Source organism: Rana temporaria, chromosome 3 (genome assembly GCF_905171775.1).
Source record: "Rana temporaria chromosome 3, aRanTem1.1, whole genome shotgun sequence".
In the NCBI taxonomy this organism is placed as follows: Eukaryota; Metazoa; Chordata; class Amphibia; order Anura; family Ranidae; genus Rana; species Rana temporaria.
Genome location: NC_053491.1, coordinates 125,763,765 through 125,779,390, shown reverse-complemented (window position 1 = coordinate 125,779,390; position 15,626 = coordinate 125,763,765). Strand labels below are relative to the sequence as shown.

Below are 15,626 nucleotides of genomic sequence, written 5' to 3'. Positions count from 1 at the left end.
GACATTGCGGTGGACACATTTTTGGGAAATTTACATTTATACAGCGATCAGAGCTATAACAATACACTGATTACTGTGTAAATGTCACTGGCAAGGAAGGGGTTAACTGTTTTCCCTCGTTAGTGTTTCCAACTGTATGGGGATAGGACTGACTGGGGGAGGAGACAGATCACTGTTCCTACTTCATTTGTTCTTACTATCTGTCTCCTCTGACAGGACAGGGATTTGTGTTTACACACACACAAATCCCTGTGCTGGCGTTCATGCACGCAATCGCGGGTAGCCACGCGCATCGGAACCCCCGCCGTACGCATACAGGGTTTTGCCCAGCTGTGCCATTCTGCCGCAGTATATAGACGTGAGCCAGTTGGGAGCCGGTTAATGAGTGAAATAAGTATTTGACCCACATAGCACAACATGACTTAGTACGTGTCAAAACCCTTGTTGGCAATCACAGAGATACATTTTTAACATTACATTCAGCCGAGTTGTCCTAATGACAATCGGCTGTTTTTTTTCCCCCGTACATACCGTATTTTCACCGCCGCTTCCGAGTATGTCTTCTTCGGGACTGGGCGTTCCTACCTGATTGACAGGCTTCCGACCGTCGCATACAGCGTGTCACGAGTTGCCGAAAAAAGCCAAACGTCGGTGCGGCTCTATACGGCGTCTGCGCACCGACGTTAGGCTTCTGACCGTCGCATACTACGTGTCACGAGTTGCCGAAAGAAGCCGGTCAATCAGATAGAAACGCCCAGTCCCGCAGAAGACAAACCCGGAAGCGGCGGTGAAAATAAGGTATGTACGAAAAAAAAACAAAAAAACAGCCGATTGTCATTAGGACAACTCGGCTGAATGTAATGTTAAATTATTTTTTTTTGGGTGAACCTCCACTTTAAGGTTTTGAGGCTGACATTTGGTAACTCGAACCTTCAGCTCCCTCCACATATTTTCTATGGGATTAGGATATGGAGTCTCCAGGACCTTAATGTGCTTTTTTTTAACCACTCTTGTGTTGCCTTGGCCGTGTGTTTTGGGTCATTGTCATTCTGGAATACTCATCCACGACCAATCTTCAATGCCCTGGCTGAGGGAAGGAGTTTCTCACCCAAGATTTGACGGTAAATGGCCCCATTCATAGTCTCTTTGATGCAGTGAAGTTATCCTGTCCTCTTAGAAGAAAAACACCCCAAAGCATGTTTCTACCTCCATGTTTGATAGTGGGGATGGTGTTCTTGGGGTCATAGGCAGCATTCCTCCTCCTTCAAACACCGCAAGCTGATTTTTGTCTCATCTGACCATGACACTTTCACCCAGTTCTCCTCTGAATCATTCAGATGTTAGTTAGCAAACTTCAAACAGGCCTGTACCATGTGCTTTCTTGAGCAGGGGGACCTTGCAGACAGTGCAGGATTTCAGTGCTTCGCGGCGTAGTGTGTTACCAATTGTTTTCTTGGTAACTATAGTCCCAGCTGCCTTGAGATCATTGACAAGATTTTCAAATGTAGTTCTGGGCTGATTCATCATCGTTCTCATGATCATTGAGGTGAGATCTTGCATGGAGCCCCAGACCTCGGGAGATTGAATGTTATTTTGTGTTTCTCCCATTTGCGAATAATCGCACCAACTGTTGTCACCCTCTCACCAAGCTGCTTGGCGATGGTCTTGTAACCCATTCCAGCCTTGAGTAGGTCTACAATCTTGTCCCTGACATCCTTGGACAGCTCTTTGGTTTTGGCCATGGTGGAGAGACTGGAATCTGATTGATTGCTTCTGTGGACAGGTGCCTGGATTGAAATGACCTGGGAGCCAGAAATCTTGCTGATTGATAGGGGATCAAATACTTATTTCATGCATTAAAATGCAACTCAATTTATAACTTTTCTGAAATGCGTTTTGCTGTATTTTTTGTTATTCTTTCACTGTTAAAATAAACCTACAATTAAAATGATTTACTGATCATTTGTCAGTGGGAAAATGTACAAAATCAGCAGGGGATCAAATACCCTTTTCCCTCACTGTACCTGTAACAGCAGTGAAAATTACATTTCAAATATAAAATAAAAAAAGTTGCGAGGAAAGCCGAATCATGTGACTTGTCCAGCTCTCCTCCAATAACAGAACTCTCTGTGCTGCTTTACGAAGAGAAAGAATTTCATAGGGCAACAAAGCTCCACATCGCAGCCCATATTTTATACATTTTTCATCAACTTTATTAGTGTTTTAAAATCACAGGTAAATTGTTTAAAGTGATGTAATTTCCTTGTTATCATCAAACATTGTGTTAGAGATAATTGATGGTTCCGTGTATTTTTGTTAAAATAATTATGGCAATATTAATTAGTCCACACTGGCTTCCTTTTTTGTGTGAAGGCCTCTATTCCTTCTTGGCCATCCTTTAGGTCAATGTTTTCAAGCATGACTTGTGATGTAAGCTCATACGCCTCTTCTAGGCTTTGTGAAATTTGCTTATAAAAAGTAGCTTTCCCCAGTGCAACTACAGAACGGCTGGCCTTGCAAATTTTGCTAGCGATCCTCATTGTTTCAGTTTCTAGGTTCTCTTCAGGCACCACTTTGCTGACAAGGCCATGCATTAAAGCATCATGGGCTGATATTGGTTCACCTGTAAACAGCATTTCCAAGGCAACCTGAAAGATTAAACAAGTGTGAGGAAAAAGTGGAAAAGTCTCTCCACTGCAACATACTGACAATCAGTATAATGTAAATTAAACAAACCACAAACGTTCGATTGATGTGCAGGCTTCTGTTGTCCAAGCATGCATTTTCACAAACCTAGCACCCTTCTCTAGGTAGGCAGCTAGGCCAAATTTAGTTTTTGACTTCACTATAATCAGTTGTACAGCAATTAATTGTTTTTGTCTGGGATTCCCAGCAGTGTGTTTGATTTTCCCTACCTGCTTCTTTCCAGGGCAGGGAGTGTCAAATATCCAGTATGAATATTTATCATGCCTCAGCCAATCCCCGGAAGGAGTCCTACAGAAGGTGGCTGGGGAGTTGATTCATGTTTGGGAAGCCTTTCCCAAAAGTGGTCATTCCTCTCCAGGGAGTGTTCCAGTTTCCCTGGGGCTGTTGCCCCTGGAAGACAGCTAGTGAGACAAGCAATGGGCCTCAGCAGGAGTTGGGCTGAGGGCCCTGGAAAGACTAATAAAGGATTATTGTTGGAAGGCACCATTCTGAAGTCCTGGTCTGGAGAAGGATCTTTAATTTCCCTCACAGAGCATCTCCTGGTGGAAGCAGGATGGTGGTCAGCTCATGAGATAGTGTAAGTAGGACCTGATTTGGGGCTTTCATGCGTGACTGCAGTTTAGAGAAACTTGGTGAAAAGCTGCGTTCCTTTTATTTTTTTTGCTATCGTTTGAAGTATCCTGATCCCCTCTCCTGTTAAAGTTATTTAGCAATAAATTCTAAAAAGACATCCCCTAGCCTAGACTAAGCCCGAATTGTCAGTGTTCATAGAACTGTGCTTGTGTCTGGCAGCCTCTGTACCAGGCTGATGTCACAGAGCCAGTCCTAGTTCTGCAGGGATCCCAACAATAATATCAGGTTCTACCCAGTTCCCTGACCGGTTGCTAGCTCAGCCTCTCAGTGCTCTGCTATGAGCCTGAGCAAGCCGCTCCTGCCCCTTCGACAGCCTGGTACTTTAGTGAAAGCTGGAGGGGCAGAGCAGAGAGCGGTGACTGACAGTCACCGCTTTGTACTTAGTGAAGACTGAGAACTGAGTGATCAGCGGTCAGGTAATCGCTCAGTTCTCAGGCTTAGAGCTCAGTGGGGGACAGTTGCAGCAATGGATCGATGCTGCAGCCATATAGGTGACTATGTGTGTGTGTTTCTTTTTCTTTTAATCCTAAACTTTAATCATCTATAGTATGTCTATAGGGTACATTTAGCAGCGATTGGGCTTCTGCAGACTGCACCTGAGGGGTGGATTTGCAGCGGTTTACTGTTGCGGCAGCTGTCGGTTCCGGTAGGGGGCATGATTCAGCGCATCACACAACTCATTTTCTTTTTTGATCAAAATTTAAAGTACAAAAAAGTGACGCTTCATTCATGTCACTGTACAGCAGCGCAGTGTGCTGCACTGCTGTAGAGTGACATATGATCCTGTCCAGTGTGCTGCACCATGCCTGCTTTTTATCTCGGATTACTGCAGAACAGCTGTGGGCTTCCTTGCAGTGTGAATAGGACACATAGAAAAGTTTTCTGTGTGTCCTAGCGGTGACGGTTATTCTTTCAGGGCGTAAAAACTCCAGTCACTGCACATTGTCACACTGTAACAATGCGATTTGAATTTTCCCGTATAGCAGAGCCAAAATGTTTATTTTCAGGGCACTTAAGAATAACATTCTAGTACAATTCAGTATTTAGTCTTGCTGCACATATGGATTTTCTATATATAAAAAACCCAATGAAGGCTAGCAGAAAGTGTGCTTATTTGTTAAACAGTAAAAATTCAGAAAGGAAGAGGGACTACAATTGGATGCTTATTTGTGGATCAGGTTACAACAAGAAGGTGACAACAAGAAGGTGACAACAAAAACCTGGGGAATGCCCAGGGAAAAACCAAGCCTACTTACCGACCAGCTTGCAGAGAACCAATTAACCTGTCTACAGTATGCGTTAAAAACAGGGGTTCGGTCCGCACGCATTTGCAAACGCATGCTTGAGCCACAGAGCCGCGCCAAGGTACCCTGCAATATCTGTGGTCCTAACACTAAACAATGAGCGTCCCCACAGTGGAGGCACATGCATTTTAATGGATAGACAGGGGCAGGTGAACTGAAGGGAAGCCACCCCTCCTTTAAAGGTACAAGAGCACACCAAGCACGCGTTTGCAAATGCGTGCGGACCGAACCCCTGTTTTTAACGCATACTGTAGACAGGTTAATTGGTTCTCTGCAAGCTGGTCGGTAAGTAGGCTTGGTTTTTTCCCTGGGCATTCCCCAGGTTTTTGTTGTTATCTGCTTTAGCCTTCCAATGCTACTTACTGTTATGGCCAGCTATAGATGGGGGCAGTGGACATGTTTATGCTTCACAACAAGAAGGTGGCAGTGCACATGCAATCTGCTGTTTTTTTCCACACTGATAAAGCACAGTCTTCATACACATAGAAGACATTTTGGATGATAGAAACCACAGGAATAAAGCAAGTCTGGCCTGGCTTGTTTTTTGTGGTTTAACCCGTAATAATCAAAATAGATGAACGCTAACCTTTCTTGGCACGGCTCTTGCCAAAGCAACAGCAGGAGTGGAGCAGAAAAGTCCAACGTTCACACCAGGTGTAGCAAACTTGGATTTGTCAGATACCACAGCTATGTCACAGCTGGCAACAAGCTGGCATCCTGCGGCTGTAGCCAATCCATTAACTTGAGCTATAACAGGAACTGGAATGGTCTGGATTGTTTTCATAAGCTGCAAACAACAACAATCTTTATTACCCACTCAAATACAGTATATGGTTTACCAAAACTGAAAGGAGAAAAGATCTTATGATTTATGTACAGGCTTACTTTTTACTAAATAAAATTAACATTAACACATAAACTAACATTTCTCGACGTGATCCTTTCCATAATAAAAAGTAAAGAGTAAAACAAAAACTTTTAGAACAATCCAAGCACATTATCCAATAACCCCAAAAACTGAAGTCTTAAAAAGGGAAAATTAAACTTTCACTACATCTTAGGAGTTACAGAAAAGTACCCTGTGCCCTAGAGTGCTTAAAGGAGTTGTAAAGGAAAAAAATGTTTTGCCTAAAATTAATGTCTGCAAGGTAGACAGGCAGAATAGTGTAATGATTCTGTTAAAAAACTAGTAAATACCTATTAAATTCCTTCATCTATATCACCTCCGGCGTTCTAGTTTCTGTTCTCTCATTCACTTCCTGGTTTGCATCGCTCGTTCATGTAAGAACTACATTTCCCAGTATGCATTGCGGCACGCCCAGTAATTCACACCTCCTTGAAGTCTCTAACACGTAGAGAGCGTCCTGCTGCACAGATGTAGTTCCCAGGAGGGGGTGAGCACATCACTGACCACCGCAGTAAAGCCTCCCTTCACAGCGGTCAGTAAAATCAGACAAGCAGGAAGTGAACAGAACAGAGAAGAAATAGAGAAACTTCTGAGCAAAAACGAACAATGAGGAAGTGAAAAGAGAAATGTCTGCAGGTAAAGGATGCTTTTTATGAAAAAAAAAAAATTCCTTTACAACCCCTTTAACTCTATTCACTATTGACAACCCTCACACAAAGCTGGCAAACATTGAGTGACCCAAGGTCAACCGGGTTTTCAGCAACATAACCATAGTCAAACACTGCTGCCAGGGGATGCTTTTTTGTTTTTCTGCTAAAAGTGGAAAATCCTTCAAGAGGGTAGCCTCTTTAAAGTACACCCATCAAGAAAAAAAAAATATATATATATATATATATATATATATATATATATATATATATATATATATATAAAGACTGCCAGTGCTAGCTCCCTTGTGAAAATGCTAGCCCTCTGGCCGTGTCTGCCTTTGATACATTTAAGTCAGAAACCATGAGTGTAAGGATTCCTGGTCTCTAAGCTTGTTCTGGATCAATGACTCTGAAAACATTGATGTACTGGCATCAGCATGGCAGTCAAAAAACTACCGTTCCCAAAAGGAAAGATCAGCAACGGACAACTACATAATTCTCTCATGACAGGTGTACGCACGACTGAACAAATCAAAGGCATTTATCTTTTCAATAGTTACACATAGGTTTGTACAGAACTTGCAAGTTCCCAAACACACACACTAATTAAATTAAATGCAAATTAAAATGAAAGAATGCCAAGAGAAACTGAGGACATTTTTTTATTTTAATTTAAAGTTGTGAACAAACATTTACAAATGTTACACATATCTTATACATGACAAAGTGTGTTTTTCCATTCTTGCCATCTTTTTGAAATGCTTTGCATTACAGGAGCATTGGATGCGTTTTATAACAAAGTAGTAAACATCTTTTTTTTCAAAACTTTCTGGGTTTTCTCGCTTATATAGCAAAAAAATTAATAAAAAACCCAGTAGTGATCAAATACCACCAAAAGAAAGTGTGTGGAAAAAATATGTAAATAAGTTTGTGTACAGGGTTGCATGACCGCGCAACTGCCAGTTAAAGCAGCACAGTGCTGCAAAGTAAAAAATGGCCTGGTCATGAAGGGGGAAAACCTTCCAGAGTTGTTAAATTGATTGTAAAGTCTCTCTCTTTTTTTTTTTTTTTAAATAACAAACATGTTATACTTACCTCCTCTGTACAGTTGTTTTTGCAGAGAGCAGCCTGTATCCTCCTCTTCTCTGGTCCCTCTTTGTAGCTCCTGGCATCTCCCTCCTATCAATTGCCCCCATAGTCAGCAGCTTCCTACGGGGGCACCCGACCCGAGTCACAGGTCCATGTGTCCATTCAGACACAGAGCCCTGACCCGACCCCTCTCTACCCTGATTGGCTGACTGACTTCGATTAAAAGCCGCGGGAGCCTTTGGCACCGCTGCTGTGTCTCAGCCAATCAGGAGGAGTGTCCTGGATGGCTTAGACATTTGTGGACATCGGTGGACAGATATGGGACTTGGGTAAGTGATAAGGCAGTGCTGGGGAGGCTGCTGCACACAGAAGTTTTTTTATCTTAAATGCATCAAGATAAAAAACCTTCTGCCTTTACAACTCCATTAAAGATGAATTTGGCCACAGAGATTTTCTAATAGCGTCAAATCCAACAATGAAAAAATGAAATAAAAAATCTATCTTCATTCAGAATAATTAGAAATGACAGTGTTTACCTTGACACAAGCATTAAATACTTCTGCGTGATAAGCTTTTCCTTGTGCAGATGTAAATTCTTTCAAATTATGGCCAGAAGAGAAGACAGGACCTTCAGCTTTAAACACAAAAAATAAATGTTTTTGGTTGTGTCAGAACTTAAAAAACAATATAGTACTACTATCACATTTTTGCCCCACAATCTCTGATCTATACATGGCTGCAATTGGAAAATTTTGTTCTCAGAGTACTGCAAAGCTGAGGGACAGGTACACTTTACACGGATCAGGTACCGGCCTTAAGTGAGCATATCAGTTAATATAATTTGACAAACAATACTTTGATTTTAAGCCTGTCGTAAAAATAAACCCCCTACCAGTTAATTGTATAAACGCAAACTTCTCAGTTATCTACAGAAGTTCTCTGCACTAAGCTGCTGTATGCTGAAGGTGGCGTTTTTAGAGAGGGCACGTTTTGAATCTAGTGTTATGTATGGCACGTGCTTGGGAGTTAAGCCTCTTTCACACGGGACGGATCCATGATGATCCTCCCAGTGAACCTCCGCTTGCTCAGCAGGGATCGCTCTGTTGATCCCCGCTGAGCCGCCGGATGACAGGGCGGTCCCCGCACACTGTGCAGGGACTGCCCTGTCAGATCTCCGCTCTCCCCTATGGGGGGGATCGGAAGAACACGGACCGTCTGTTCGTGTTCATCCGATACGATGACGGATGGAAAAATAGGGTTTTCCTCCTTCTGCAGAATCGGAGGATTGCGGAACTGGGTGAGTTCGGGTGTCAGTGGATGTTCATCCGCTGACACCCGCAATCTCATAGGGACCAATGTTTGTCCCTTTTTCATCTGTACACGGATGGATGAAAAAAAACGGCTGTGTGAAAGAGCCCTTAGAAGACTATTAATAGTAGACTATTTTGGGGTTAAAAAAGTACTTGCGCTTACAGATAACTTCTAAGAAGATCTAGTCTTTTTAATTCCTAAAGGTTGCACATACAATTTAATGCTCATCGATCCTACTGCTTAAATAAGAACTCCATCCAGAACGTTTAATTTTGTTTTAGTATGAGTGTACCGTTATGTTAAAGCGGTAGTAAACTCAGACAACCTTATTACAAATCTGGGAAAATAGGGCTAACGCGCATGCACCGATGACGTAATTGAAAAGAAACAGTAACAGGTATATGGTAAAGAAGCAACACAACGGAAAATTTGTGTGTGCTTCGTGTGTGGGTTTTGCCACCTCCGTTCCTGTGACAGACCTATTCAGCGGTCCCCATTCCATCACACCGCATATTTCTCCCTCTCCAATGTCATGTAAAAGACTACGAAGGACTTAAGGGACCCCGAAACACCAAAACAGAAGGGGGGCAGTAGGACTATTGCGGTACAAAGATGAGTAGGTAAACTCACAAAGAGTAGGTAAAGTAAAAATGTATACATTTATTAACATAGTATCAAAAATAAAGGACATCAGACAATAAAATACAATACAAACATTGTGACAGATCATACATGTCACCGAAAGTGATAATCCCCTTGGGGAGGATCACAGTGGAAGTAAGGGTCACGAGATGTGTTCTCAACTAGCTTTGCGACAGGCGTCGCTTTGTCAGTAGAAGTTTCTAAAAATGTGAATCCTGTCAGCTCAGTTGTCAAAGCCACCGAGGGGAGGACTCCTATGGCGGCCAAGGGGGATGGAAGCGGAGATGGACCTATCAACTCTAAGGATAAACAGTAAAGGTAGGGGGTCCCAGGACCAGAGATCCAGTAAACACTGGTGTTTCAAAACGTTATGGATGATGATGTTACTTGTAAGAAGTGAGTGGGGGTCAATGGTAATGATCCCATAGGAGTCTCACAACAAGGTAGCCAATGAGAGCCTAGGGCTCGGTAGAGCGAGGTATGTCCTGGGACCCGGCGTCCATCCCTTAAGTCCTACCTCTATTCAATACTTTTCAGGATGATGGTACTACGTTTAATATAATTATGTGTTTTTTTACCAAAGAGGCCAATAATTAATTCATGTAAGTAACTAGGATGGGTCATCCTCTCTCCCCCCTGTCCAAAAATGTATTTTCCGTTGTGTTGCTTCCTTGCCATATACCTGACCTGCCATTATGTTCTTTTTAGACATATAAAGACATCTGCTCCTGATGAGTGGTCTCAACCATGAAACGCGTTGAGATATATGGGATGCCAATATATACCCTAACTACTAATCACCCAAGTATGATACGCTAATGATATAAGTATTATACACCATCAATTTTGGACAGGATACAAACACACTATTTGGTACTCTATTTACCAGAACAAGGATGGGTCATTGGGATCGACTGCTCTAATGTTCATGCATGTATGCATATGTGAAGTACTGATGTTTTGTATATATATGAAATTGCCTTTTTATTTTATTCTAAAAAAAATTAAAATTTTCTGTAATGTGACATGTTTACAATTTGAATAAATTAACTTTGTATTTGACCATTGATCATCTGCCTCATTTAAAGTCCCAACCCTTCCTGTTATTGTATTGATATAGGCCTGTGTTTACACTGGCTTCATTTAAAGTCCCAAATCTTTTTATTTGAAAAGAAACAGAAGGATTACACTGAAAGCAAGCAGATAAGAAGCGATAAAGACAGAGGACACAGTACTATAGGCTGCGCTAATTAATTTTAAAGAAACTGGTTTGAATGGGTTTACAACCGCTTTAACATTTGCAACTCTGGTGTAAAGAACCAGCAGCACCAGTAATCTAGTAACATGCTACTATCCCTTTTATTACTACAGCTGTGGTTTTTATCACCTGAACTGCCACGAGAATTCAGCAGTGGCCAGCAAAACTTAAAAGGTGAATTTCAGGAAATCGGCAACTTTACAAAAAGTGCAGGCAGACTATGAGTTAAATCCAATTAGATGCATGTCATCTCTGGGACTTATCGCTATCACTCATATGTGACATTTGTTTTTGCACTCTTGGAGGATACACTCTAGCTTTGAGAGGAAAGAAGCACACTGATCAGCTACACCTGTCCCTCCTCTCAACTGTCTATTCACAGAAGACTTTGGGGTAGATTCAAGTAGGGGAGCGCACTACTACGGCGGCGCAGCGTACCGTTTTTACACTACGCCTCCATAAATTACTTGAGCTACGCTTAATTCACGAAGCATTTTCTCCGTAATTTGCAGCGGCGTTTTGTAAAAGTGGCCGGCGTAAGCACGCGTAATTTAAATGATCCCATAGGGGGCGTGGATCATTTAAATTAGGCGCATTCCCGCGCCGAACATACTGCGCATGCTCCGGCAGGAAAATTTCCCGACGTGCATTGCGGTAAATGACGTCGCAAGGACGTCATTTGCTTCGACGTGAACGTAAATGGTGTCCAGCGCCATTCACGATTCACTTACGCAAATGACGTAAATTTCGAAAATCGTGACGCGGGAACGACGTGTATACTTACCATTGGCTGCGCCTCCTAATAGCAGGAGCAGCCTTACACAGAAAGCGCCGCACGCAAACGACGTAAAACTTGAACGCCGGGCGCGATTTGCATACTCTACGCTGACCACTACGGGAACGCCACCTAGCGGCCATAGTAAGAATTAGGGTTGTCCCGATACCACTTTTTTAGGACTGAGTACAAGTACCGATACTTTTTTTTTATGTACTCGCCGATACCGAATACCGATACTTTTTTTTAAATGTGTCCCCAAATGCAGCCATGTCCCCCCCATATGCAGCCATGTCCCCAAACATATTGCAGCCATGTCCCCAAACATATTGCCATGTCCCCCCACATATCGCCATGTCCCCCCACATGCAGCCATGTCCCCCCACATGCAGCCATGTCCCCCGTATGTCCAGCCATGTCCCCCGTATGTCCAGCCATGTCCCCCGTATGTCCAGCCATGTCCCCCGTATGTCCAGCCATGTCCCCCATATGTCCAGCCATGTCCCCCATATGTCCAGCCATGTCCCCCATATGTCCAGCCATGTCCCCCATATGTCCAGCCATGTCCCCCATATGTCCAGCCATGTCCCCCATATGTCCAGCCATGTCCCCCGTATGTCCAGCCATGTCCCCCGTATGTCCAGCCATGTCCCCCATATGTCCAGCCATGTCCCCCATATGTCCAGCCATGTCCCCCATATGTCCAGCCATGTCCCCCATATGTCCAGCCATGTCCCCCATATGTCCAGCCATGTCCCCCGTATGTCCAGCCATGTCCCCCGTATGTCCAGCCATGTCCCCCATATGTCCAGCCATGTCCCCCATATGTCCAGCCATGTCCCCCATATGTCCAGCCATGTCCCCCATATGTCCAGCCATGTCCCCCATATGTCCAGCCATGTCCCCCATATGTCCAGCCATGTCCCCCATATGTCCAGCCATGTCCCCCGTATGTCCAGCCATGTCCCCCGTATGTCCAGCCATGTCCCCCGTATGTCCAGCCATGTCCCCCGTATGTCCAGCCATGTCCCCCGTATGTCCAGCCATGTCCCCCATATGTCCAGCCATGTCCCCCGTATGTCCAGCCATGTCCCCCGTATGTCCAGCCATGTCCCCCGTATGTCCAGCCATGTCCCCCATATGTCCAGCCATGTCCCCTGTATATGCAGCCATGTTCCCCGTACCTACCGTTAATCACCGCGGCGCGGGGGAACATTACAGACAGCTTTCGTTTGAACAGCTGTTTTCCCGGCCGCGCATAGACACTCCCCCTTGGACGGATCTGTCCAATCGCGAGCAAGGGGGAGTGTCTATGTGCGGCCGGGAAAACAGCTGTTCAAACGAACGCTGTCTGTAATGTTCCCCCGCGCCGCGGTGATTAACAGTAGGTACGGGGGACATGGCTGTATAATCATCGCGGCGCGGGGGAACATTACAGACAGCTTTCGTTTGAACAGCTGTTTTCCCGGCCGCGCATAGACACTCCCCCTTGCTCGCGATTGGACAGATCCGTCCAAGAGGGAGTGTCTATGCGCGGCCGGGAAAACAGCTGTTCAAACGAAAGCTGTCTGTAATGTTCCCCCGCGCCGCGGTGATTAACGTTGTAGCGGCGGCATTGGTGGCGGCGGCGGGGGGAGGGGGGCGGAGGGGAGGAAGTATTCTATTCTAGTATCGGCGGTATTATCGGGAGTACGAGTACTCCCGCTAATACTCGGTATCGGTCCCGATACCGATACTGGTATCGGTATCGGGACAACCCTAGTAAGAATGCAGCCTAAGATACGACGGCATAAGAGCCTTATGCCAGTCATATCTTAGGCTACAGTCGGCGTATCGAGCTTTCTGAATACAGAAAGTCGATAGGCCGGCGGTACTTAGCAATTACGCTGCGTATCTATGGATACGCAGGCGTAATTGCTTGCTGAATCCACCCCTTTGTCTTTTGTGAATGAATCCAGGTGGTTGCAGCTGCTGGGTGTTTGTGTAAAACCCCTGCTGCCTCTGTCGTTAGGCGGTAGTGGTAAGAGGGTTAAGCGACTTAGGGTTATACTACTGTATCATCAAGCTGTATCCCTCAATGGAAAATGGTACCAACAAGGTTCAAACAAAAAGCCTGAAAACATTTAGATAGATATAGATACCTGCGATCACAATGACTCTTAAATTCATATCATCAACTTCATATGAAATATCTTTCTGAAGGGACTGCAGCATGGATAGTGATAAGGCATTACGTTTCTGTGGGTTATTCATAGTTATTTTCCTGTATAGAAGAACATTCGTTTTAGTCTCAATTTACAAATGGAAAAAAGAAAAATAAATTGTATCTGTCCTTTAAATTAGAGCTCCACCCAAGACTTCCACATCCGGATAAAGAGAAGATAAACAATACGACAAACACAGAGCAATGATGATGAATGATGTAAAAAATTATGTAACCCTCAGTAAAGAGAACTTGTGTAATAGCCGACTCCAGAAACCTAAACTGTTGTTACGAGTTACTTTCTGCTATTTGGCTTTTCTACTGTTTATAGAATAATCCTTAACCACTTAAGACCCGGACCTTTAGGCAGCTAAAAGACCTGGCCAGTTTTTGTGATTCGGCACTGCGTCGCTTTAACTGACAATTGCGCAGTCGTGCGACGTGGCTCCCAAACAATATTGGCGTCCTTTTTTCCCCCACAAATAGAGCTTTCTTTTGGTGGTATTTGATCACCTCTGAGGTCTTTATTTTTTGCGCTATAAACAAAAATAGAGCGACAATTTTGAAAAAAATGAAATATTTTTTGCTATAATAAATATCCCCCAAAAATATATATAAAATTATTTTTTCCTCAGTTTATGCCGATACGTATTCTTCTACCTATTTTTGGTAAAAAAAAATCGCAATAATCGTTTATCGATTGGTTTGCGCAAAATTTATAGCGTTTACAAAATAGGGGATAGTTTTATTGCATTTTTTTTTTTTTTTCAACAAATGGATAGGCTGCCGTGCCGGTGAAAATGCAGCTGTGAACCTAGCCCGTGTTTGGGTGCCATTCATTCCTGACGACACCCCAAACGCGGTGCGATTTTGCAGAGATCATCACATGACAGCACGTGCCTGGCACAGGGCCAAAACTTGCTCCTTAGAGCCCATTCACATCTAGGCGACAAAACGCCCGACGCCGGACGCTTGTGCCGCTAGAGGGGAGAATTCCCATTGCTGTCTATGGAGATGGTTCACATCTCATAGACGCCGTACGCCTGTCGCCTGAAAAAAAGTCCCGGACCCTTTTTTTCAGGCGACATTGGCGTTCGGCCATGGACAGCAATGGGAAGGATTTAAAAAAAAAAAAAAAAGATACACTAATCGCGGCAAAATACGCCGCGTACGCGGCGTTGCTTGTCGCGTAGGTGTGAATGCAGCCTTAGTTCTCTTTGGCGCTACAAATGCGCGTAGAGCAGCCCTTTCAAGTGAATGGGCGACCCTGTGCAGAAACGCACAAGAATTGCGCGAAAAAATTAATGGCGAGCAGAAACATGCGTTCCCTCTACGTGAAATGTGATCAGCGCCTCAGTGTGCAGCTTAATCCTTGGTATCAGGTAGTTCATTCCCATATGTTTGTTTATATGCATGAAGATATTTGTATGTGTGTGTGTATATATATATATATATATATGTGTATATATATATATATATATATATATATATATATATATATATATATATATATATACACAAATGTGCATGTATTTGTACTATTAAGGGGACAGTCTAGCCTCATGATTTACCTCCCCTCCCCCTGGCAGAGAAGTTTGTATTGGGTGTCCTGTGCAGCACTTTACCTGACGCCCCCCTCCTGTACAGTGACAGTGAGAGGAGGGGGCTCATGCTGCACGGTGCTGCTACATCTCCTCAGTATGGCTGCAGCTCTGCACGGCCCCCTCCCAGCTCGGAGCAGACACTGAAGTTTACTCATGGCAGTCCTCCTTTCTTTTCAAGCACTATGACTTTACAAACAGGAAAAAGAGTAAATACATGAGAGATCTAGTGCTGCCCTCTAGTGTGGAGGATCTCCATTACAGCTAACTCACTTGGTGTTCCCTCAGCAGGATTGCATTAGTTGAAAACTGTCCTTAGCTGAGGCCCTATTCACACCTAGCAAATGGGAATCCCAGATACAATCATGGCCGTGAGTCCAAATTGCACTAAAATTACAGCTAAACCCGCATTTGGGTGCCATTTATTCTTAATTGTGATTTTGCCACCATTGTCACGCAACAAAAATCTGTGGAAATCACGGCAAAACACATGTGAAAAAAAAAAAAACACACAAAGCCTGTCACAAAAAGGGAGCAGGAGCTTATT

The 15,626-nt window shown here is 43.9% G+C and overlaps 1 protein-coding gene across 1 annotated transcript; it reads right to left on the bottom strand.

Moving 5' to 3' along the window:
• Positions 1–2,188: 2,188 nt before the first annotated feature.
• ECHDC3 (enoyl-CoA hydratase domain containing 3) lies at positions 2,189–15,291 on the bottom strand. The gene is made up of 5 exons (XM_040343386.1): positions 15,104–15,291; positions 13,417–13,538; positions 7,826–7,923; positions 5,230–5,430; positions 2,189–2,648 (listed from the first exon to the last, which is right to left on the bottom strand). Exons 1-5 carry the CDS (start codon positions 15,235–15,237, stop codon positions 2,337–2,339), a joined length of 867 nt encoding a protein of 288 aa, XP_040199320.1. The 5' UTR covers positions 15,238–15,291; the 3' UTR covers positions 2,189–2,336.
• Between the last annotated feature and the right edge of the window lie 335 nt (positions 15,292–15,626).

Coding starts and splice junctions, on each gene's coding strand:
- ECHDC3 (XM_040343386.1), bottom strand. CDS start 15,237: ATGAGTAAACTTCAGTGTCTGCTCCGAGCTGGGAGGGGGCCGTGCAGA. Junction 7,924..13,416: donor AAGAGTCATTGTGATCGCAG/GTATCTATATCT, acceptor TTGTGTTTAAAG/CTGAAGGTCCTGTCTTCTCT. Junction 5,431..7,825: donor TATTTAATGCTTGTGTCAAG/GTAAACACTGTC, acceptor TGTTGTTTGCAG/CTTATGAAAACAATCCAGAC.